General features: G+C 36.8%; 2 protein-coding genes across 2 annotated transcripts; both read left to right on the forward strand.

Annotated features, from left to right (window-relative positions):
• The first annotated feature begins 2,511 nt into the window (after positions 1–2,511).
• LOC142349005 (uncharacterized) lies at positions 2,512–5,437 on the forward strand. The gene is made up of 2 exons (XM_075400403.1): positions 2,512–2,767; positions 4,957–5,437. The coding sequence occupies exons 1-2, from the start codon at positions 2,534–2,536 to the stop codon at positions 5,275–5,277; spliced, it is 555 nt and encodes a 184-aa protein (XP_075256518.1). The 5' UTR covers positions 2,512–2,533; the 3' UTR covers positions 5,278–5,437.
• Positions 5,438–16,216: 10,779 nt separating this feature from the next.
• Positions 16,217–24,537, forward strand: LOC142349320 (V-type proton ATPase subunit E-like). The gene is made up of 4 exons (XM_075400794.1): positions 16,217–16,455; positions 16,995–17,123; positions 21,954–22,134; positions 23,414–24,537. Exons 1-4 carry the CDS (start codon positions 16,325–16,327, stop codon positions 23,651–23,653), a joined length of 681 nt encoding a protein of 226 aa, XP_075256909.1. The 5' UTR covers positions 16,217–16,324; the 3' UTR covers positions 23,654–24,537.
• Positions 24,538–26,081: the final 1,544 nt, after the last annotated feature.

Here is a 26,081-nt window from a genome sequence, read left to right on the forward strand (position 1 = left end):
TGCATAAAGTTTAACGCAACAATGTACGACCATGCGATGCCTTATTGAGTTAGTTTATACTTTTTATATTTTGATTTTAGTCATTGTTCCTTTTTGATTTGATGCTGATGTACAATAATTTGAGTCACAAAGTGTTATTATTTATGGATATCTTCATACTGTACATAATTATTCATAAAAATAAATACGTCAAACGAAGTGTGATTTTTGTGATTTAAGCAGGTGAGTTTCATTTTTTCTCATCTCATGCAGTGAAGAAAGGAACTTAAATGCTAGGCCGGTTTTTTGTTCAGTCAGTTTCTACCGATCGATGTATTCCGAGGAAGACATGTGGGTGTCATCATTTGCAATCGTTTCTAAAGAAGAATTTTAAAGCTAAGTTTTTTTAAGGAATTTTGTTAAAGTAGGGAATATTAATGGCTATGTAGTAATCGCTGAAGCTATTATTGAATTCATTTTTTCTACCATTCTGCAACTGAATTGAATGCTGTCCTCTTTTGATAAAATTTTAGCCTGAGATTTCAGGTTCCTTTCAATTAGTTTTTGATCAGGGATGACTTAACTCGGAAATCGTTTACAAATCAAAGAATAAAAATTGTATTGGGCGCTGTCCGTTCATAGAATTGATTTTTCTTCTGACCAATTTGACTGTCGTTCTTAAAAACGGGATAAACAGGTAGTTCTAAGAGAACTTTAAGTTCTCTTAGACCCTTTCGGCTTCCTACACTATGCAATTCACCAAATTTGTTTTGGAGACAACTTCTTGGTGTGAAGGGTGGTTTCTAATCCTAAAAGTTTGACCCCCACCCCCTCTCACTCGCACCCCCCAACACATCCCCTCCTCCACTTGGTGGTTTTGGACTCCCTTTCATCCGGCCCTGTCAACCATACCCCTATCACTTGACCCGCCTCTCCCACTCCGCCCATCCCCCCCCCCCAATCCTAGCATCGATGACCCAGCTGGGTACTACCAAAGCTAACCTCTCGCGGGTCGTTTGAGAACCATTCGCTCGACTTTAACAATTGAATATCTTCGTAGTCAATTAGAGTTTTTGTGGTGATTTTAGTTGCCCCATAAAGAGGCGAAAATAACAAAACAACTGAAATTCTGTTTACTTAAGAGTAGAGATTTCCTTTGTTGACGTGTGGCAAGGAAAGTTCTTATATCACTATTGCTTTCAGTTTTCGGATTTATTCTGTTTTGCCCCCCCCCCCCCGGCTTAGTGAGCATAAATCTCTTATGAACCCCAGGCATATAATATAACAACATATAATTTGTAACTGGGGGTCATAAAAACACTGGGGGGGGGGGGGGGGAACAGAATAGATTCCAGTTTTCTAACCGAGCATTTTGCAAATAGTCTTCAATGTCCTCTCCTGGACGTTTCAAACTCAGTTTTTGTTTTTGTAAGTGAAAGTTTTTGTGAATTGTAATTCAACACGTCCTGTTACTTTTTGTTTCGCAGCCAAGATTCTTCTTACGACTGATTGGTAACGCCCACTTCAAATCTGCTGTGACTGCTATTTTTTCTCATTAGCGTCAATTTTTATCACATACGACTTCGCTCACTTTTGTTTGAGTTATTTTATTTTGTAATGTTTTTAGATGGCAGGCGCAGGCAATGACCGATACTTCTGATAGTATGTCATCTCAGTTGATTTTTTTTCATCATTTTAAAGATATTCTCTAATGATGAATAACTTAATTAATTGATTTGATTTTGGTAGAAATTTGTTTGTCTTAAGGACTTAAATGCCACTTATTTTTAAACTAAAGCTGTGAGTTTTAAAAGCCGCCATCAACTTCTCACAAAGGCTTTTATATAGGAGCTCTCCTTTTTTTCAAAAAGTGGGAATTAAATTTCTTAGAGGCCCTAAGCAGGCTTTAGTAGTTTTTGAAGTGCTGAAGCTGCGGAGAAAGCCTAAATTCAAGGTAAAAGGTCATTCTGGGCATTTTCGGGATCCGGAAATGATATAATTTTTCACGGTTTTGTTCATATTTTTTCGCATATTTTGGTAATGCAATCTTTAACACAAAATAAAAGTGATTTATTCAAGGTCTTTGAAAATTTTTTAATCATTAATGGCAATTAAATTTTTGATGGCTTTACGGTGGAATAGTGGATAGATTTTAGTGAAAACAGATTGTTCTGATGTGTTGTTATACAAATTTTTTCAACGTTTTTGCTAAAATTCGCGTTTTTCATTTTTTAGAATTGTGGTGATTTTCAAATAGCCAGTCAGCCTCTCAGCAGCTATTATTTTATATTTTCAAAATGGCTTTCCTTTTTAAAATTGGCTTTATATTTCGATCACGTTTTTTTTTTCACATGTCACGACTTTCACGTTTGACTCCAGACATACCTCGCTCACAGTTTTAATTGAAAGAATTTTAAATTTTTCAAAATTGAAATATATTTGTATATATTTGGAAGGTTGGAACAGATATATATATATATTATAATTAGTCAAATTACATCTAGGGTTCTAACAATGTACATTAACAAAATGCAGCAGTGTACTAACGTTATCAATGGCGGTAGCAACAATGAATCGACTTGCAATTTTCAGACTAGTCATGAGCAACAACCCCTTCGAGGGAGACTGGAAACCACCAGCCATCAAACTGCCAGAGGACAAGACGTACCTTCAACCAGCCAAAGCATTTGCCCATCCGGGTTGTTGGACCCAAGAGGAATTGGAAGAGAGGTACTGGAACAGGAGGTTTGCAAGGGAACAGACTCTGAGTCCACGAGAACCCATTGAGGTTAGCACTCGGATCTTTTTCTAACCTATTATCCTCTCACACATCGGTTGGCTTGAATTTTTGGATACATATACATATATTCACGACACATTTTACTTATTATTTCGTTTCATAACATGGTCGTACTAAAAAATTAAGTATGAACAGTCTGAAATATCTATGATCTTTGTATAACATTCAAGAAAAACCTACTTTTTAATTGCTCTCAAACGAAGTTTGTAGCAATTATATTAGTCCTGTCGGTCTTTTTTTTTTAATGCGATTTTTCGCTTGACCAATTTTTCGTCTGACGCTTTTGACTTTTCGTCCTCAAAAACGGGATAAACAGGTAGCGCCCAGCGGGCATTAAGTGCTCTTAGAGCCTTTTAGCTGTTTCAGCTCAAACAGTTTTGGAGTCTTATACTTATGGTGTGAACAGCGGTTCTTAGAGGTTGAAGATCCCCCACCCCCCCCCCCCCACTGCTGACCCCCCCCCCCCACTATTGCCCCCCACCGCCCTGTTGCCCCCACCCCCCCCACCCGACTGTCGTCAGTCCCATCGGCACCCCCGTGCACCCTATCTTCCCCCCCCCCCCCACCCGTGGCTAGCTACTGACGAACAACCGCTAGCTAAAAACGCAAATTTATACTAATTTTCACAATTTTTTTCAAGATTTTTGAAAATTTTTGTCAGTTTTTTAAGTTTTTTCAGCCCTAGGTGTCAAAGAATCCAATCTAGAATTTGATAATAGGTTATTGAATAGTTTCTAGTGGTAATAGAATGGTTTCAACATTTAAACACTGCGAATTTTTTGCATTTTTTTGATAAATTTTGCAAATTTTTTCAATGTTTTTGAAAGTTTTTGTCGTTTTTTAGGTTTATCCAGCCTCAAGAGCCAAGGAACTTCCTCGAGGGTTTAATTATAGGTTACTATGTAGTTTCTAGAAGTGATGGAATCATTTTCAAGATTTAAACATCACGAATTTTAGCATTTTTTTGACAAAAATTGCTATATTTTCAAAATTTTTTGACATATATTTTCATTATTCAAGATTTTTCAGCCTCAGGCTTCAGACAACCTCCTGATGGGTTTGATAATACGTTGCTGCATAGTTTCTAGTGGTAATAGAATGTTTTTCAACATTTGAACATCACGATTTTTAGCAATTGTTGGATAAAACTTGAATTTTCAAATTTTTCAAAATTTGTCATTATCTAAGTTCATCCAGCCCCAAGAAACCTCGTATAGGCTTTGATAATAGGTTACTGAACAATTTTTATTGCGATAGAATAGTTTTGAACTTTTTAATATCACAAATTTAATCGATTTTTTAATAAAACTTATGATTTTTTCAATTTTTTTTTTGAAATTTTTGTCATTTTATTTGCAGTTTTTGAGTCCTTTTTTGAGTTTAACGATTAATACTGGCCAACGAAGCATTTTAAGTCTTGCAGATGGGTTACATGGCAAAAATCCAGAGGCAAAAAAAGTTCTTTGAACATTTTCGTCACTGCGAAATGTGGAAAGTTTTCTTGAATTTTGCACTTTCAGTTTTTATGATTTAGTTACTAACAAGGCTAGAATCTCATGGAAAAAATTTCTAGCTCTCTCTCTCTCTTTCTCCCTGTGTGCGTGTGTGTTGGTTGGCGTTTCTTTCCTTCTCTTTCTCGCTCACGTTTTTACCTCGCACTCTCTCTCTCTCTCTCTCTCTCCTTAACTCTTTTGTTGACTTCAGCGGCTGTTATGTGGCGTGATAATATCGTCTATTACCCTAGCCTCATGCCTCTTCAATCAAGCGAAAGCTAACCTCACTAAACAGTGGCTAGGTGCTGACAACCGCCCGCCGGTCGTTTGAGAGCAATTCGCCCGACGTTAGTCGGCTATGTTTATATGTCTTGATTTTGTCTGTTAGCTAATTAAGATTGGTTGTTAAGCGCTGAAATCTAGAAAAGAGTTGAATATTAAGTTTTGCTATTTTTTTTTGAATTATCAAATATCCATAATAATGCGCTATATAATAACATTTAATGGAATAAACGAATTCAAAGAGTCCGCACAGAATAAACGGTTCAAAGAGTCCAAAATGGACGAGATTCACTTTATTATGGCAAGAGTTTTTTCTCAGTACTGTTGATTGCTCGCCTTAAACCCAACTTTATTAAGCATATATCTCAAAGATTGAACTGAACATGGTCTGTTTTTTTTCAGTTTGTACCAAAGTACACCCCAATAGTTCAGATGGTGATTGATGCGAAGCGAAACGTCCTGTCGCGCATTTTCCCCGAGGCGTATCCCAGAATGATACACAAAACTAAATGGCATAGACTTTTCTTTGGAGCTATTGGAGTCTATGGCATTTGCTGGGCAATTGTGAACCGTGTTCAGTACAGTCAAATTCCGGACAGAAGGTTTCTTTACGTTAGCTGTGGAGATTTGGACGTTTGTGAAGTTGACCCGGTGAAAGCCGAAGATGTGAACAAATATATTGAAGAGAAATACCTCCATCGCACTTCGGGTCATCATCACTAAGTTTACGTTAATAATGTTTAGTTTGTTCAGACTTGATCACAAATGACTACAAGTTTTCAGCTCTTACAATTAAATTCTGATTTGTATTTTAGTATGATGATAACTTTGTCTAAACACAAGACTATTAGAGTTGGTCAATTAACCTGTATTTTGGAACAGACATCGCCATTATTTCGGTGGGATAGTCGAGGGATTATTTAGCGGGGGATAGTTGGTCCCATAAATTTGAAATGAGCAAGCGGTCGAAAAACTTCAAAACATGCAGTTGAGCATCAATGAGGTTATTTGAATTCAAATAAGTTTTAACTTCAGGTGCTATTTATTGCCTGCTTTTATCTGTGTTATAAAATTGATCTTAGAAATTTTGTCGGCAGCGACTATCAAATTAAGTCGGACTGCTACAGATCACACAATACGGAATATCTCTTATGTATGCCGATCTAGCTTGACAAACGATATAACAATTCGAAGGCAAATATATATGCCTCAGACCTGTTTGTGCTATAAATCTCAATTGAAAGATTGGGGGCTGAAAGTGTTAATTTACAAAAGGATGAGTATAATTATACATGCTTACTAATTTCCTGTGAAATCGGGTTTAGCTGCTTGTTAGTTGTTTCGGAATGTTCTGGCACATTTAGATCCTCTGGTTGAGTTGGTGTCTAATAATTGTCTTAATTCGTTAGAAAGGAGAGTCAATTTGAATCACTTTGAATCCGAACATATATTTGATCTAGTTTAAACTAGAATTTGATAGCAAAAGTTTTTATCAAAAGACTAGGCTGTTTTCTGCAGCGTATTTTGTGAACAATAATCAATCGTCCCGTTTCTTTCCTCAATATTATCAGTGAAGTATTGGGCCGATCGGGGGCGGAAAACCATGTTCACCTTCATAGTTAAACGATTTCCTTTTGGCCGACAAATCGATAGAATTAACTCTGCTTATCTCAAGAAGCCTATTGTTTTTCCTTTAAAAATATTAGAAAGCGGTAGCCTTTGGGCCTGTTTCATCACCGTGTAGGCGGCTGATTTCCACCTTCTCTTAAAACTAGATAACCTTGTATTTTGTGGGCGATTTTTTTGTGTTCCTTCTGACCCACCTGCCTTGCTCTTAGTAGTTTCCCTGAGTTGCAAATGTCAATTCAAGAGCAGGGAAATTGAACAGTCTCTGCGGTGCCTACGTAAATTGTGTTCTTGTTCTAATTTAAAAGTGGTCCTGGATAATCCAGACTTAGACTGAGGCTCTCAAATGTTAATATAAGGTTAGCCTAAGCGCTTGTTAATTTGTGTGGAGGGTGCTGAAAATAGTGGTAATTAACACTTTAGCCTAAGCGCTGGTTAATTTGTGTGGAGGGTGCTGAAAGTAGTGGTAATTAACGCTTTAAAGTTTGCGGTCGATATGCCGGATTAATTAGCCGTTCATTTCTAGCAGCTCTAATACTATACGACTTTTTCAATTTGTTTACTTGATCTAAAGCGGTCGAAATTAGAGCTCGCATTCTAAGTTCTAAAATAAAACTAGAATCTAAGGCTCTGATAGTTCTCCCTTTGCTTGTGATGGTGATGTTATCAAATATTGTTCCAACTAATTTTTATTTGGGTTTGACTTTCATATCATTTTTTGTTCATATCAGTATCTTTTTGGGAGAAACGTAAATAGTGGCCATTGAAAAACTGTTGAAAAATTTAATCGTTTGATGAATAAACTTTTTCAAATATTCAACTTCACGACAAAAATTCAATGTTTTACACAATGGCGAAGTTTTTAACAATTTGTCAGCCCAGATTGTGCAATTCTTATTAATAGCATTTTTGATATACTATGAAGTCAATATCTCGATCTAATAAACTTCCTGATTTGAAGTGGATCTTTGATTTTACACAGGAAGATCAAAATTGATGTTTGTCGAGGTTTTTTTTTAAATTTTGACAAAAAAATTGTGAGCGTTTCATTGTTATGGTTAATTCAGATCAGAGTAGTTTTTAAATTTTCTCAGAAATTGCGGATTTCTCGAACAAGGCATTCTATACTCTTTTTGACCATATTTCCGAAAACTTTTTCCGCCAAATTGCCATGGGCAACTTGATTTACAATAGACAGTCCTGAAAGACACATCGTATCAGCTGTTGGTTGACAATTATTTGAAATTAATGTTTTTGTTTATTGTATCTAATAATGTGAAAATTTAAGCTTATTTTCCTTTGCGTTCAATGATTTTTATATAGTCCTGTTGATGTTTATGCTGTTATTCTGCTTGTAGTATCTGTCTTCGTTTGATTACCACACGTTTTGAGTACCTATTTTAAAGACCTTGGTAAAAGCTTATACAAAAAACGGAAGTTTTTCAAACAAAAGCATTTTGAGTTTCTGTTCCCTCTGATAGCCTGAATTTGTTGTGCCTAATTTTTTGTCATTTTTTTGGATTTTATTGCATCATTTATCAATTTTTTTAATAAAATATTGTCTTCTGTTCTCAAGTTTCTAGGAACAAAATAGAAAAAAGTATTGTCACAACAGCACTTTCTTAGCCTGTCCTGTGTTTTTACTTTACAGAGAAAACGAAAAGCGAGTTTTTCAAAAATGATACAAAGAATTCACATGTCATTTGCTGTGTGTTCAAGATTAAAAACCGCAAAAACCGATAAATAATTGGGAGCACGAGATAATTTGAGCTTGACAATTTTTTACAAACCTTTTCTATTTCCCCGAAAACAGAGCACTACAATCATTCTTGAAGCAAGCAGACCCTCAAAAATTATACAGTTACTGGCCACCCAGTTGATGTAGAGGGTGCCTAATGATATTTAAATGCTTTGCTGAAGATGACATGGGGGGTAGTTTTCTGTTTTCTTTTAACAATTCAAAGAATTTGAATTGTATTGGGGTGCTGCCCTTACTTTTTTTTTACAATACAAAGAGTTTTAATTGTATTGGTGCGCTGTCTCTGTTTTTGATCTTTTCACACATTTTGATGTTTTTGAAGTCAATTTGGAGTAGTATTTTTTGTCGCGCCGAAACAGGAAGTGGAGCGAAAAAGCGAGTGGTTTTTTGGCGTGAAATTTTTTCACTCTAAATTTAAAGTAGTGTGAGAAAACGGTGTTTGAACAAAAATTCGCTTTCTCGCTAGAGGTTTTTTGGTCACATGCGGCAATTTCATTTTGATTTTTGAGTTTCATCGATTTTTGGAATCGGATTTTTTTTCTAAATTGTTTTCCCAAGCCATTCATAGTTCATTCTAGGCCTAATTTTTTTGTTTGAACCAAATTTCTGTTTCTCGCTTTTGGTTTTTTGTTTTTATGTGGCCTTTTGACAATGATTTTCTGTTTTTCGATCTGATTTTTTTTAGAAATTGTTTTTCCAATTCACTCATCGTCCCTTCTAGGTCTCATTATTTGTGTAGTCAATGACAATTCTTTGAATTGTACGTCAGGACTTGTCCTGCTATGTTTTAAAGATTTGATAACCCGTTTTCATGATTTTTGAAGTCAAATCGGAGAAGTGATTTTGGTCACGCCGGAATTGGAATTGGAGGGAAAAAATGAGTGTTCTGCGAAGTGAATTGTTTTTCACTCCAATTTCAAAGTAGTGAGAAAACGGTGTTTGAACAAAAATGCGCTTTCCCGCTAGTGGTTTTTTTTTCACATGCTGCGATTTGACTTTGATATTTGCTATTTTTAGAAATATTTGATTGGATTTTTTGAAGTGGTTTTCCCAATCCATTTTGTCCAATTTAGGTCTAGTATTTTATTTAGTCAACGAAAATTGTTTGATTTGTGTTAGGATTTGTCCTATGTTCTTAAATTGTTCATCATTTGACGGGTTGGAATAAATAACATTACAATTTCGTCTTGTTGTTTCTTCGATCTCATTTGTTTGTCAATTCTGGCTTGATTTTTGCTGAAATATCACCGTCTTTTCAGCATGAAGGGCATTGGGTATTTTGTTTTCGAAGCTGGAATAAATGAACTTACTACTTTATTTCTGAAAGAATTGGAAACTTTTAATGCTGATGAAGTTCAAATTTGAACACTGTGCCAGAATTAATATCAGAAGAGCCTTGGAGTTCATTTGCGCACAATTGAGAAAGTAATTAAAATGATTGAAATAACTAAATGGAATTGCTTTTGAAACGATGAACTTGATGGTTTATCTACTCGGTCTAACAAATTTTTATGCTTAAATTTTACATGCTGTCAACGTTACATGCTGAAATTTAAAAGGAGCTAATACGATTTTCGACTGGTTTCCATTTTTCTTGACGGATTTTATTTGTTACTTTGTTCCTTTTTTGTTAGCTTTCAATGCTCTAATGTCACAATAAGACTGAAGAGATTGTTGTATATCGCCATATTTCGAATCAGAATTATACAAGTCAAATCGAACTATTTCATTGAAAGATAGGCAATGTTTCAGGCCATTTTGATATGAAAAAATGGCATAGAGAAATAGAAATGTGGCGATCTGAGTTAGAAATCAATCCATGAAAAGGTAAATTAATAATTATACAATTCAAAATCTAACTATTCTATTAATGATTAAAGGTCAGGCAATATGATAGGTCATTTTGCAAAGGCGGAAGCTAAAGCCAGTTTCATTTGCACCCTCTGGGTTGTCTTTCTGTGTTTCATCTCAGCCTTGAGAACCATCGCTTTCGCCTCGTTGCACTGTGGACAAGGGTCACCCTTTTATAGACGCGTTTTCTTTCCCCTTGTAGAATATATCTATCTATACTTGAATTTACACCCTTATGTTGGTTTACGCTTACATTACTTTTATTACTTAGTTTCTAAATTAAACAATTAAATAAAGAAACATGATGATAAACGTCTCTTATAGTGGTGATAAATAGCTCAAATTTTAGATTTAAGCATTATATCTCAAGTTGAAATTGTATTCCCCCCAAAACCCCCTTTTTAATTTTCATTGTAATATGATAAGTTGTCAAAAATTACTATTTTTTAATGGACGCAATAGTCTGTATTAGTTGTGACGAAGAGTATCAGCTCTTATTAGACTCTAAAATTATTGCGTGCAAAATGCGCATTAATTTGTCCACTTGCAGAATTTTTTTCTGAGGGGAAAGGAAACGCATCCCTTTTTCACTTCAGATTTCTTGCACTTCTTGCAGTGTTCCTCCATGCAGTATTTGCAAATGAAAAGGACGCCACCCTGTTTGCAACGGAGACACACCATTGCAGAAGTATTGGTAGAATTTTCTTGTGTAATTGTGATGGTTTTCGTTCCTGATTTGGTTGCGTTTGTTTTGATTTTCTGAAACATAATTTTTGATTTATTTCTGGTGCGATAAATGGTGGAATCAAATTCTCTGAGTTTGCAATTTGCAGAAAAACTTATCTCCAGTTTTGCAGAAACTTGTGACTTTTAATCATGAATTGTTACATTGAAATTGGTTTCGAATAGCGTTTGATACATTTGTATCATTAAATACTTGTTACGTAATGGAAAGTTTTGTATTGCGGTTGTAGTCTCAATGCTTTCCTGTTCGGATTACTGAAACCTTTTAAAATCTTTTTATAGCTGCGAAGCTGTAAGCTGAGCAGAGCTATATTGCGGTGCTCTTGGTTTTTTACAACTCAAAGAATTTGAATTGTATTGGGGCGGGGCGCTGTCTTTTTCTAAGATCTTTTCATGATTTTTGAAGTAAAATTGGAGTAGTGATTTTGGTCACGCCGAAACAGGAAATGGAGCGAAAAAGCGAGTGGTTTTGCGGCGTGAATTTTTTCGCTCTAATTTTAAAGTAGAGTGAGAAAACGGTGTTTGGACAAAAATTCGCTTTCTCGCTGGTGGTTTTTTGTTCACATGTGGCAATTTCATTTTGATTTTTACTGCTTTTTTCGAATTTTTGGAGCGGTTTTTTTCTAAATGCTTTGCCCAATCCATTCATAGTTCATTCAGGTCATATTTTTTTTTGTTTGAACCAAATTTATATTTCTCGCTATTGGTTTTTCTCTTCACATGCGGCAATTTCATTGATTTTTACTGTTTCTTCAATTTTTCGGATCGGATTTTTTTCTAAATGGTTTCCCCAATCCATTCATAGTTCATTCTAGGCCTAGTTTCTTGTTTGAACCAGGTTTCTATTTCTCGCTGGTGTTCACATGCGGCATTTTGACATTGGTTTTCTTTTTTATTTCTTTAATGATTTTTTTTGCAAATGGTTTTCCCAACTCATTCGTAGTCCGTTCTAGGTCTAGTTTTTTGTTTAATCAATGAAAATTCTTTGAATTGTTCGTCAGGACTTGTCCTGCTATGTTTTTTGTTTCATCATCTGACGCTTTTCGTTTTACGTTTGTTCACACAGCAAAGCTGAAAAAAATCAAATTTTCTGAATAACTTCTGCCTCTCACTAACGGTGTTTGCGCGCGTGACGTCATTTCTCTCTCTCTCTCTCTCTCTCTCTAGCAAAGATTTTAAGATCATTTGCGTGATTAGATTTTGATCGTACGTGACGTACCTCACTCAATAAAATGACTTTTGTACTTTAAAACTTAAGTTTAATTTGAATTAGTTTAAGGTCAAAGGAACTCATATGTGCAGTAAAGGTACCTAATATGAGGCTTCTGAGGAATGAATTTTAACCAACTTTATTAATTTATCCCTGAATGTTTTTTACCTAGCTTTTTGAGCGGCGTCGATTTTCAATTTAGATCTGTATCTGTCTCTCTCTATTACACGGCACGCAAGTCTATTCTTTCGCAGCTATTCCGGCAATCTGCCGGCTATGTTCTTTGATTGGCAAGCTTTCTTCGTTTGGAATTATGTGAGTTAGTGTGAATTTTGTAAATTGCCAAAATCTCAAGTTGCCGATATTTGACCACGATGGCATCACTTCTTGTTTTTAGCCGCTGATTTTTATCTTTTTTTTATCTTGATCTGTTTTGAGAATTTTGTCGTAAGTTAATCCAACTATTGTTTTTTTAATATCCGTGTTTAGACTTCCGTAGAAATCAGTTAGCCAACCCAACGCCATATGAAGTAACGATAAATCCAATTTTCTGCTTTGTATACAAGAGCCAATCTCAGTTGCTAGCCTGACACTCATGTTAATTATGTCTTTGTCTATTGTAAAAAGTGACTGTTAACATTTTCATTATCCTCTGTAGTATATCGGGTTAAAGCAGGCGTAAAAACTAGCTCTAATAAGGCACAGACTAACGAACATCCCTTGTATCTGTTTTTAATAGATTTTTCTGCAAAAAGTTTTACTTTTATTAGTTTGAGTTGTTTTTAAGTCATTTAATGCAGTCATTTACAAAGTTTGTGATCCTCTGCTTACGCTGTTCTTGACATCTTGGTTTGACTCTTCCGTTTTTTTTTTACTGATTTCCTGCTTCTGGCAAATTTTTGAGCAGAAAATGATAAAAAGCACGTTTGTTGAACCTCGCTCTCTCGTTGAGGTCAAACACTTGCCGGTTAAAGGGAAATTTGAACGACAGAAATAAAAAAAAATACTGTCGTACCGTGTTCTTTGTTTATTTGCTTTGTAGCTGAAAGTTTTCCGTCTGAGTTGGAATTTGTCCTTTTTATGATCTTTTCATGCCCACGTGAGCTCCCCCTGTTAAATGGGTAAAACATGCACGATGCTAATGGTTTTTTTAACTTTGTAAAGTGCGACAGAATAACTCGTGTCTGGTAATTGCTGGTGATAAGCTCTTGGCTTTCAGAAAATAGGAAAAATTTATGCATTTCTTTACCTTACCCATTCGGTTAGCGTGCATGGTGCATGGCGTAACTATGGCAACATTCATAGATTTTATAAAGGCATCCGATAAAATAAGCCATGTTCTTATCCTTCAAAAGCTAAACGGGAAATTGTGTCGAAGTGATTCTTGACCATTGTCGAATGTGGATCTGTACGCAGATATTCATAGGTTAAAGAGCGATCTAGGACCGCGCCCTTCCATCCCCCGCACACACATACTATTTACCCCTTACCAGCTTTTAGACTCCCTGTACATAAGCTGTATATTACCAAAACCATTCGCTCGCCTGTCGTTCGAGACCAATTCGACCGATTTTAGTCGGTTTGTTTTTAATACTTCAATTTTCTTGTTCGATAGTTATACAAATTGGATGTGATCTTGCAAATGATTGAATTTGGAGAAAGGGACGATATTGTGACGATAGCGACTTGAAAAGTGTCAAATTTCAACTCATTTTTTGTGTTTATTGTACTGTACTCGATAATTGCAGTAGTAATTGATGTTATTAATCATGGTTAAACGGCCTTGTTGAGAATTTCTGACAGTCTCTGAACTACACCCTTTTCAACTATACTAGTGTCCAATTTGCACGAGTATTTGAGCCGTTTCCTGCTTTCTGCTGAATAATTTCTGAGTTTTTATGTTAATTGCTCTTGAACGAAGTTGGAAGCAATTATTGTAAACTTGTGGCTTTTTGCTCCTTCTCCGTTTGTGTTCCCCAGCTTAGTGGATGCATATTATTTGCACCTGCCAGACGCACGCGCCATACTTTTACTACGTAACGTCATGTGCGCGGTAACGGGGGCATAAACGTCCGTCTTTTCTTTACAAAAAGTTAACTTGGCTGTTTTCTAGAACATCCTATCGACTTCACATCTTGAGTGACTTTGTCACGCTTGACTTCTTGGTTTTTTGCTTACCTAAAATTCTCTAATTTAGAAATTAAGTCTGCGTCGCAAACATAAGAGATTGTAAGCTAGGCGGTGAACAGTATCTGATAGCCGAGTGGTAAGTGCTTCTGTCTAGGACGCAGGAGGTCGCGGGGTCGAATCCCCCGTAGTCGGCATTTTTGCACTCATGGAAAAAATTTTTTTTCGTTGCTACAGCCCCCTCTGAATTAAATTGCCCCGCCTGTCGTTCGCGAGAAATTTTTCCAACGTTAGTCGGTTAATGCTCGGTTGTCTCCCCAGGTTCTGAGTTTTTTACATAAATGATTGTAAAACGTATGTGTTTTGAGGGGATAGGACCCTCAATTGATTTTAAAGCTCCTTTGGTATATATTAATGGAATCAACTAACTGGATACACAAACAATTAAAACTATGAGGCAGTCGATAAAGTTCTGTTGTATGATATTGTTAATTTGGCGTGTAGATTTGATAGCTGATAAAAAAAATTGTACTCACCTTGTTCGTGTTGATTCTTAGCCACTGGTTCTTCAAGATACTTTCAAAAGTCTTGCTGTTAGTTTTTTTGTTTTACTGCTGAGATTTTCTGCTTGAAATCTCTCGACTAATTTTATGCAAGCTGTTAATTAATTAAGAAGAGCTTTTCATATTTTGTTTGTAATGCTTCAGGATTACATGTGAAGATAGAGCGATTTTTCTTGAACAATTACAAAAGCCAGTTTGAATATTTAGTTTACGTTTTTTGTAGAATCACTGATCAAATTTGGTAACTGATGATGTGTAATGGCATGTTCATTAGTGCTGACGCTTGTTCTGTATTGAATATTTTTTGATAACCAGACGGCCGCTATTGTATTGACAGCTCGCTTTTAATAGATTAAACATCATATTTTTGAGAATAGATTCAGAGATAAATGATATCATAAATTCGTCTTTATTTATTTTGACTTACATGTAATATGACGCTGATGGACAAGTTGAATTTGAAAAAAAAATTGAATTCGAAAATTTGAAAAGTTGAATTTGAATTTGGCGAAAGTAATAAATGAATGCAATTAAAAGGGCTGCTTCTTTATATAGCCATCACCTTTTAGGTGTTTAGATTCTAAGCCTTGCTCAAGCCTACCTTGACATTCACCACTTGCAACCCCCCCCCCCCTCCCGGGTAGATTGTGAACCTCTAAAATTGATACTTTTACATCTTCATACTGGCTAGTTCACGCTCTTATTAGTCTTTGCAAACTATTTTCGAAGCTAAAACAAAATTAGTTTCCATGGTAATAGAAATCAAAATTTCTCTCAGGAGGAAGCAGTTTCGAGTTTGCTGGTATTTAATTTCCATATGCTGGCGAAGGGGTATGTGTTTAATGGCAGTGAGTCAAAATTTAGCATTGAAATAATGAGTTTATCTGGCGTTTGAGTTTAGACCAGATGCCGAAATTCTTCACTTGAGTGATTTCATTTCAAGTCAATAAGAAATTAGTAGGTGGTCTTTCTTGTCAAACACAAGTTGTTTGCTTATTGAAATCCAATCTATGCTTTAGCTTACATAGCTGTGATTAATTATCGAAGATGAGAGATTTGTGAGTTATGAAACACGGCAGAAATTTGTTCTCAAATTGATGCTCTTAGAATATGTACGAAATGCAATATATATCAGACTAAATCGCTTTATAATGCTCTGTGGAACATTTGCCCACGCTCGGTGGGTTTTGTGCTCGGGAGTACGTGACATACTCGCTGATTCCGTCTCGTCTTCTTTGCTGCCTCTGTGATACCTGTTTTTTTTTTAATTAAGAAGGTGCATAATTTGAGAAATCTTAATCTTACCGGCGAAATGAACGCTGATCTGAATTTCAATTCTGTGCTAAGCGGACTAAAATGTTTTTTTTTTTCCCTCAAATATAATTATAAAAATTGTTTTTACTAAATCAATATTATTGAAATATCGTTTTTCAAAACTGCACTTAACGAAAAAGTAACTTCTTAGTTTTCGAACCAGGCGATCCTTTTTGAGCGTCTGTGTCGGATGTTACGATTAAATCACGGCATTGTTATGGTTTTGTTTACTTGAAATATAAACAAGCCCGACTTTGGGTTTGTTTTTTGGGTCCTTCCCATTATAGTCCACCCATGAAATTACAGCCCCCATTACGGTATAATTACCATGATTGGGGGAGGGGGGGGGGAATAGGTTATCTGACCACTAAGCTGGGGGGGGGGGGGCTATAATGGGAAAGACCCGTTTTTTTTTGCATCTGAGCAGTTGACTAGCAATCTCAGTTGACCAATCTATTTCATTATTCGTATTTTTCAGATTGGGTTGATAAACGGTGTCAAGCTGAGAGCTGAAATCGTGATTTAAGAAATACCTGAGAAGCTTAGTGATAGAACTAGAACTTGACTCCATCCAAGATGACGTTGTCTGATCAAGAAGTGCAGAAGCAGATCTCTCAAATGGTGGCATTCATACAACAGGATGCTAAAGAGAAGGCAAACGAGATCACCCAAAAGGCCATCGCAGACTACAACTTGGAGAAAAACAGGTCCTGATCAAACTCTACCCCCACCCCCACCTCCCCCTCCCTCTCTCCCTCCGTTCCCAGAAAAAAACTCACACCCACTCACAGGGATAGAGCATGCTTGATATTGTGATATTGGGTCGTTGCTTTCTGCTGTTGAAATGGCAAAGTTTTCACATTCTGACTACGAATAAATGGGTATTTCCTATTATAGCCACCCCCCCCCCCCCCCCCCCATGAAATTATAGCCCCCCATTATGGTTTAATTACGATGTTTGGGGGGGGGGGGTTATAGGTTATCTGACCACTAAGCTGGGGGGGGGGGGGGGGGGGGGGAGGGGGGCTATAATGGGAAAGACTCGAATAAATTACAGACTCAATGGTAAAAAGGTATTTGAGGGAATCTTTTGAAAGAACAATTCAATCACTTTATTTTAGAGTTCAGTTAATTTTCTTGTTATGCAACTCGTTGACTTTTGCATTGCAAAAAAGTGATCTTTTCCGTTTGTGCCCCCCCCCCCCCGCAGCTCAAACGGAAAAGATCCAAAAAAAGTTTTGTTTAGAATGATCAATGTTGCGAAGACGAAGCTGGACGCGGAGAAGGAAAAGAAGTTGAAGCAGATTGAGTTGCAGAGAAAGATTCACATCTCAACCCAAATTAACCAGCAGAGACTCAAAGTACTCAAGCACAGGTGACTACATTTCTCATTTGCTCTCCGATGATGCTTGAATCATGTATTGTAGTCGTGTGTGCCTTTTTCGATGGACTATTCGACTGACTTTTACGCCATTCTGTACTTTTTGAGGTTTACGTAATCCAAATTGATCTATCATTTACAATTTCAAGTAGCTAAACCGAATTGGTGGCTGTTTAATTGATCTCAAACGAAGTTTGTAGCAATTATATTAGTCCTGTTGGTCTTTTTTTATGCGATTTCTCGCTTCGCTTGACCGATTTTTCGTCTGACCCATTTGACTTCTCGTCCTCAAAAACAGGATAAATCGGTGGCGATCACCGGGCATTAAGTTCTCCTAGAGCCTTTCAGCTCACTAGTCTCCAAGTATGCGATTCACTAAGGAGACTTATACTTATGGTGTGAAGGAGACTTATACTTATGGTGTGAAGGGCGGTTCTTAGAAGTTGACCCCCCCCCCCCCCCCCCCACTTCACCCCTCTCCCACCGTTGACCCCCCCCCCGCTGCGCTCACCTCAAGCTCCTTCAATTAAGTTAAAGCTAGCATCACTAAACCATGGATAGCTACTGTCGAAGCCAACCGGTCGTTTGAGAGCAATTCGCCCCACGTTAGTCGGTTATTATGTTTACTAAGTCAAATCAAATGTGCTCCTAACATTTTTAATCATTAATTGCTCTCGAACGAAGTTCGTAGCAATTGTTGTAAACGTGTTGGTTTTTCTTATGCAAATTTTTTGTTTGACCGTTTTTGCGCTTGTCTAGACATTCTTTGACTTCTCAAGTGAGTTTTTCACGCTTTTGTTCTTCATTTTTTAGTGATCTCTATTGTTTTCACTGTGAAGTAAAGCTTGTTGCTAATATAAAATCGATTACAGCATAGCAAAAGAAAGGCATGATAGCCGAGTGGTCAATGCTTCTGGCTAGGGATCGGGAGGTCTATTGTTCGAATCCCGGCGTGATTACCTATTTTTTCTCCCATAAAGAAAAATTTATCTAGGCTACAGCCCCTGAATTAAATTGCTTCGCCTGTTGTTCGAGAGCAATTAGTCGTTTCATATTTCAATTTTTATCATTAAGTGGTTTATCATATTCTCTGACATCAATTAGAGCCTCCTAGTGAATTTCATTGTGATTAATAGCCGCCCTCATCTTCTCAGCCGGCTATTATTGCGGACGTATTTTTTTTTACTTCGTCAAACTTTTTTCGCTTTACCATTTTGCCGCTTTTTCGACATTTTGCGTGAAATCTTTGACTTCTCTAGGCTAGTTTCTCTCTTCTCTCATTCTGCTAAAAGTGAATTTGAACATCAGTTGCTAAGCAAAGCAATTCAAAATGAACAGAGTCGGTATAAAAAATTGAAGTCAGAAATAGAAACGGGATAAACCCATAAAGCCCAATTTTAGATGCCCGCTATTTGAACGTCGTTCCTATAAGTCTTAGTTACCACCTCTAATGCTTATTGGTGTTGATAGTAGCCCCTGTAGCCTCTCTCTAAGAAACAGAAGTATGTTCAACTACGAAATGCCATCAAAATAAATCGGACTTAGAAAATATTTTTGTACAAAAATTTTTTTTTTTCAATATATTCTATTCGTTCAATCCCAATTATGCTTATTGGAATCAACGGCGGCTATTTTCCGGCAATCTGCCGGGTATGTTTTAGAATTATTTGGATCGAATTTTTAGAAAAATGGGTTAAAATGTTTATTTTCGGCAAACTCTTTAAGGTAGTTTCAAGGGTTTTCTTTTCTGAGTTTCTTCGCGTGTCGTATAGAAATAAGAGATATAAAGATAGTATCCGGGTTTGAATTAAAAATGTAGTCCTTCATTGATTAGCTTATGACCGTTTTGTTTGAGAGCATTTTTTCAATTTCAATTCCCGAGTGGCTCTTTCAGGCTTGACTTGTTTATTTTTGTGTGAACTATGTTGCTTTAGTTCAAAAATTAAGCCTGTTACTAAAACAAAAGCGAATGCGAATGTAGAATGTCTAGCTAGCAAAGCCCGGATAGCCGACTGTAAAGTGCTTCAGTTTAAAACGCCGGAGGTTGGGGATCCGAACCCCTCCCTGGGCGTAATTTTTTGCACCCATGAAAATTATCTTGTCTTCAATCGCCTGAATTAAATTGTCCCGCTCGTGTTTCCAGAGCAATTTGTCCATCGTTCGCTGGTTTATGTTAATTTTCAATTTTTTGTTTTTTTCGTTTTCAGCATTTCTCGTTTCTTTTCTTTGCCTGAGAACGCGAGATCTGAGGCAAGCTCTGATTAACACAAAAAGGAAAGTGATTTTGCTAAAATGTTTTTATTAAAATTTTTGAATGTGTTTGTCTTTAGTTTCTGTATTATGAATTTCCCAGGGAATGGAAATGTTTGTGCGCAGAGTTTAATATTTACTCTCGAACAAACTTAGTTTTGCTGGGCAATTTTTTTTTTACCTATTTTAAGCAGCTGAACTCATTCGCCGGTTATTAAATAGATTTCTAATCAAATAGCGCCTATATTGTTTGCATGTTTCATTTTGAATCTTCCCTTTGGACTGTAATCTCTAGTTTTTTTTTAAAAAAAAATTGATAATAAATTAACAATTAACTTGGTTACCATGACTATATATCTATTCTCCACACTTTGGTCAGGTAAGAATAAAAACTCGTGATTGTATATGGTAATTATATCCCCAAATTGAACGCGTTTGAAAATTTTAACTTTACTCTGGTGAATAAAGTTCTAGAGGCATCCGAGGCGCGCGAGCAAGCAACATTACCGCAGGCCCACGAATTACAACTACTGAGAGTGACTGAGCTCATTCGTCGAATGCAATGGCAAATCCCTCCGATTGATAGTTCCTGCTGTCTGAAAGTGAGGCTGCTCGTTTTAATGTCTTCTTGAAAATTGAGGACAAACCACCTAATACGGCATGAACGCAATACCTCGCTGAGAACATTTTGCTCATACATCCTAAATTTTCGATCATCAGCTGCTTCAATTGCGTAACCTCACTTTCAGCCGCATTTTGGATAATGTTTGGTTGCAGAAAAGAAATCACCGTAACGTCAAGAGCAGCAGAACGATCTGCCGTCCAGGACCACGTTTTCTCCAGGTCGGGAAGCGCTATCACCGATAAGGTTTCGTTTTTCTGTCAATGGCGATAAGTTAGCTGAGGAACAAACTTTTTCGACCCGGTCTCGAATTCTGTTGTCTAGCAATGGCGTCTCCCCTTCCGTGACATATGACACCTTTCAAAGACTGCCAAACTCACCAGAATTCCAGCGCGCTAGGCGGCGCGACAATCTTTGATCCAGATTATTTTGGTTTTTTGCCTCCACGGTTGCTCGATCTAAGGATGCAGTTCGATGGTAAAAAATAGTTTTTACCAGTTCAAGTAAACTTCTGGGTTCTTAACGCAGTTGTTTACTATTGGGGTGAACAATTTAGAGCATCTGTATCGGAACTTAACAGTGACAAGGCGACAAGCCGGCACATTTGTGCTCAATTTTGTCAGTAGGTCAGGCAAAACACTCTCATACCCCGCCAATTTGTCTACCAATAAAAGTTCTCAGAAATAACAAGAGCACAAAGATATCTCTAACATAATTTCAGCCAAAATTGTTTATCCCTTAGTTAATTCTGAGCAGAATTTTTACTATCTATGATCATTTGGTAGACTTTTGGCGGACATGAGATTGTTTTGCCTGACCTACTGACAATATTGAGCACAAATGTGCCGATTTGTCGCTTTGTCACTGTAAAGTTCCGATACAGATGGTCTCAATTGTTCACCCAAATAGGAAACAACTGCGTTCAGAACCCAGATGTTCACTTGGCGCTGGAATTCAGGTGAGTTTGGTAGTCTTCGGAAGGAGGCAACTTGCATGAAACCATCGAGAAGGCACCATAGAAGTGAAATAGAAGGGTTAGCAAAAAGGCAAAAATGTGCTTTCAATACGGACGAGCTGCTAAAATTTTAGCCTTGATAGACTCGCACCTGATAATAAAGCTACGATTAAAGCACTGAAAGATCTGCGTCGCATGTTGGGAAACCATGCCTTTAGTTACTTCCCCAAACGATATGCCAAATTTTGTGCTAAGCTACAATGAGGGGAGGGGGGAGGAGAAAGAGTGATCCATCCGGTTACAAAAAGTGTTCGTTACGTTCCAATCGTCTTGATCTCCCCGCGCCGATCAACAACACAATAGAGCTCCACCCCAGATAACAAGCTTCAAAAAGGGATGGGATATTGTATGAGGCTGGTCCGACCGAAGCACGTGGGATATATAATTCTTTACCAGAAAGAATCATTTACTGTAGAACCTTAAGTATTATTTATTGTAGTCCCGTCTTATGCAAAAATATTACTTGACCAATTGATTGATTTGTACGTCCTTGATCTTTTAGTATCTTCTGCTTCCACTTGCACCTGAAGCGCAGTATGTCGTGTCATATGTCTGCGTTCTTTAGATCGGTTATATGTGTTCGATGGTCAAAATTGTTTGTCATAGACAAAATATAAGGCGTTATTATTGATTACAGTTTTAGATTGGTGGACGTTTGTTGTTTTGGTTTAAAATCACTTAGAATGGTATCCACAATTAAATTGGAATTGTACAGCTAAGGGGAATCTTTTTATTAGAATCTATTATGCAATAACTGAAGTACAATCCAAGTATGCTTTACGATTTACGTTGCGAAATTGTCACCCGATTCAGTCCCTAAGGGTTAGATTTTTTTTGGGGGGGGGGAACAGATCCGAAATTTATATTGTACTGGTCTAATTTTTTTTCGATATCAGCCAATCGAAAGATGCAGACTTGTCATTGAATGTTTGTTTAGAGAGGAACACATAGCGGGTGTGATAGAAGAGGCCAGGGTGAGACTGGCCAAGATAGCCTCTCAAGACCCGAACCTCCTGGGCAAGATCATGCGGGGACTTGTCACTCAGTGTCTCTATCAGTTGCTGGAAGACAATGTCGAACTCAAGTGCAGGAGGGGAGATGTTAATCTTCTCAAACAGGTCCCTATTTAAATGCATACTTCATTATGCTTATATAATGATACTGCTTCGTAACTCGGTCAAATGGGTAAATAATCATTCGCTCGATGTTTATTATTACTATTGTTTTACAGTGTTCCTAGACAACTTAATCCATGTGAAATCCAGGAAATATCATTGATGGTGTGTTGCAGCTTATCAAAGGTGTTTTCGATCTGTTAGGCATCGCATCTTTTCAAAACGCAAACAATTGGTTCACGTAATTGAAATTAGGGCTTAAAATGTATTTTGAATTTTCAGTTCATCATTTCTGTTACTTGATGTGGGAATCGTGTCATTACCACGTTCCTAGTAAATATCCAGATGACTTTGTTCAGCTGATTTACATCATCAGATATTATTTTTCACTCCTCTTCTCTTCAGATTTTGAATTGAGTTGAGTTGATGTGATATCAGTTTGCTTTCTCCAGTCTCTTCGATCTGCTTAATGAGCTGGTATCGATTGGGATATGACCGCGAACTGAACATTTTCCGAAGCGCATTAGCGTAACGTAACGTAGCGCAGTTACGTACTATAACTGACAGGGCTTTTGAATGTTATTTGAGCCCTGATGAATGTGACATTAATTATTTAGATATGTAAAAATGGCTTCTGTTAGCCAATTGTTAACTATTTGGGTCGTCAGGTCCAGAATGCTATCGCTACTGTTTTCCGACAGTTTTTAACGGTGATTTTTTTATTAACTAAGTTTTGAGAAAACGTGTGGGGTTGCTCTTTGCTGGCAACATTTGACATAGAAGTTCTCGATTTTTGAGTTTTAATACAAAGAGGACAAAATTTTATGCTTGCCTATTTTTGCTCCAAAAATATTAAAGCCAGGAAGCGCCTTGTTTACTTGAAGTGTATTGCTGTCGGTGTTCGGATGTCGTGCCATATATATGGACTTTAATCACACTCACACAGTATTAATTACACTCAAACAAGTTAAGCTAGTGGAAATTTGACAGTGGCTTTAAATAAGAATGACTACATACTATCTCGGAAAATTTCATGGATGGCAAAGCATTCAAATAATAGTTTAATTGCAGTTATTGGTTTTAAATCACCTGAGTAAATAAAGATAATGTTAAATGGAAAAAGTATTGGAATGACCAGGAGGTGGAATACTAAGCGTACTAAGCTACCATTATCAGACCAATTACCTTATTATAATAAATTTGCAGTGGTTTTAGGGTGGTAGTGTTGATTTGGATTATACTTGTAGAATTTTGAACTATATGAGCAAATGCTGACCTTTAGGTGCTTCCGGAAGCCATGGACAAGTACAAGCAAGCCACTAAGCGACAGGTGAACGTGACAATTAGCTCCAACGACTACCTCCCGGATGACCAAATCGGAGTGGAGGCGGTCGAGGCCAGAGGGAGGAGAATTCGAGTTGTGAACACTCTGGACTCGCGCCTGGCTACTGTGAAAGACACCAAAATGCCGGAGATCAGACAGAAATTGTTTCCTAAATCGAAGCCGCAACAACAGCAGTAAAGAAAACGAAGTCAACCTCCGTGAAATTTTTGGATAGTTCAGTTGAACGAAGAAAAGTTCAAATTAACTGTCAGCATTTGTTTTAAAAGAATTCAATTGAAATAAGACATGTAAGCAACTGATTTTCGAACAAAATTCGATCAAAATTTTGTTCTCCTCCTCCGAACAAAATTTTGCTTCTAATTACTGCCTGAGAAAGCGAATGTGTAATTTGTTGCTAATTCTGATCAGGGAAAATTGTCATAAGATTTGTAAAACAATATCCCTACGAATGGGGGGGGGGGTGGTAGTAATACAGAACAGCAGGTGGCATATTTGATTATACAAATGGATACTGTCAAATAGATAAAGAAAACTTTCAACGGTTATCAAGGAAAAGTTAAGTTGATACCTAATTTTTTGAAAATTTTTTATACCGCCGCCGAGCTTGGACATTTTTTTGCCTTGCTTTTCATCAACAGATTATTTTAATTGATAACTACTGAATTTCTCTCGGTCGCAATTCATAATAATTTGCGCTACCTTTCACTAAGTATAACACCCACCGCTAAACTGAGTTTGAGCAAGTTGATCGAAAACCATCAGAATAAGAATTTAATGTTATAAAAAGCTGTTTGCTAAGATTTCTGGCTCAATCTTTCTTTATTGTATCTATGATTGTGTTACGTGTATAAGCATAGATAAACTGTCGTGTTACTTCGTTTTCGACAATGAATTGATCATTTTAATACTGTATATGGCGCATGAATTGTTAATTTATTGTCTTTCAATCCACACATAGTTCGATATATATTTTAAACCTATATCTATAGATTGTAAAATTAAGAATTCTTGATATACATTTTGATAAACTCATATAAAGCTAAATAAAAGCAATTATCAAATCATGTTTTGAGGCAACATTTTAACGTCTAGGCACCCACCATATGAGGTCTATACGGAGTCGTTTACAGACTAAAATGCTTCTTCAAAATGCTCCGCCATTCAAAACGACTTTACAATTAAAATTTAAAATTTGTTCAGCTTTGATGTGAAAGTTGATCTGTTAAAAAGTGATCCGCGAGAGTAAATAGCATATATTAATTGACGTTTCATCAAAGCTTTGATTTTCGATAACTTTATGCAAATTGATACGATTATTTGTCAGAATATTGAAAGAGCAGTCAATGTTTACATTGGAGTCAGTTGACAATAAAATTTTGGACTAGCTGGAACTCATAGCGAAGAAAAAACCAATTCACCGCATAGCGAGACGAAATGACGTCAACTTTTGGAAGGCTTGCACAGAACAGGTGAAGAGAACAAGCAATTTCGACAATTGAAATGCCGCTTTTAGGTCAAAATCGCCTTTTAGGTCAAATCGCCTTTTAGGTCAAACCGCCTTTTAGTTCAAACCGTTTTTTTAGGTCAAACCTCCTTTTAGGTCAATACGCCTTTTAGGTCAAACCGCCTTTTAGGTCGAACCGCGTTTTAGGTTAAATTTGTTTAAAACGTAATCCATGAAAGATAACTCAAAATATCACTGTACACGTCAAAGAAGGTTCACAGCGGAAAACTTCATTCAATAATACCACAGAACGCACATATAACTAATATAAAAGATCAGAAAGCGAACGTAAATATGAGACATCATCAGTTTTGAAATTTTTCTGACGTTTTCATTCAGAACTGTGTATTTCTTTCGATTCCTGTTCTCCTTTTCGCTTGAAGCTTTGATAATGTCAAATTTTTGGCTAGTAGCATCGAGTGATATATTCTCCAGAAAAGTCCGAATTCAGGATTCTTGCCTTGGAAAAGGGATGTGACGCCCAAATGCCAGCCTTCAACTGCATTTGTAGTTCTTGCTAAGCCTTCTGCTGCATCTTTGTTGTGGTTCCAGAGGGCCAAAGGATTTTGAGGGTCTCTACTGATCCTGTCTTTTTTTACCTCTGATATAATTCCTCTGAAAGTACTAAGTTAGCTCGTCTATCCTCTGCAAATATTCTGTCTAGTTTAACAATCTTGTATTTCCTCAATTACAAGATCGAAAGAGGCCGGTACCATTGGTTCAAGGACGAAGCAGTGCAGGAATCATTCGCAACGTTAATGCTAATTTTGCTTCTGTTTAGAATCTGTTTTGAAAGTAGTCCCAAGTACTTTCGCTCATTTTTAGCTTGTATTTTTGGGCAAGTTTAAAGAGTAGAGTGACGCGTCAAGTTGTTTCGATCAATTCATTTTCTGTGATAATTTTGCGTGTTGTATACTTAAATTGCGTCTAATTTTTTAATTTGTCCTCAATTGTAGATTGGTATCTTAATTGTGGGACTGTACGTTGTTTCAAACATTATAACTTAAGTTATAAATAGGTAGTTTGGCATTGGGATTAGTTTGGCATTAGGCAATTGAATTGGGTACTATGGAATTGGGTATTTTGGCTCATTGAGTATTA

Source organism: Convolutriloba macropyga, chromosome 11 (assembly GCF_964194025.1).
Source record: "Convolutriloba macropyga chromosome 11, txConMacr16.3, whole genome shotgun sequence".
NCBI lineage: Eukaryota > Metazoa > Xenacoelomorpha > Acoela > Convolutidae > Convolutriloba > Convolutriloba macropyga.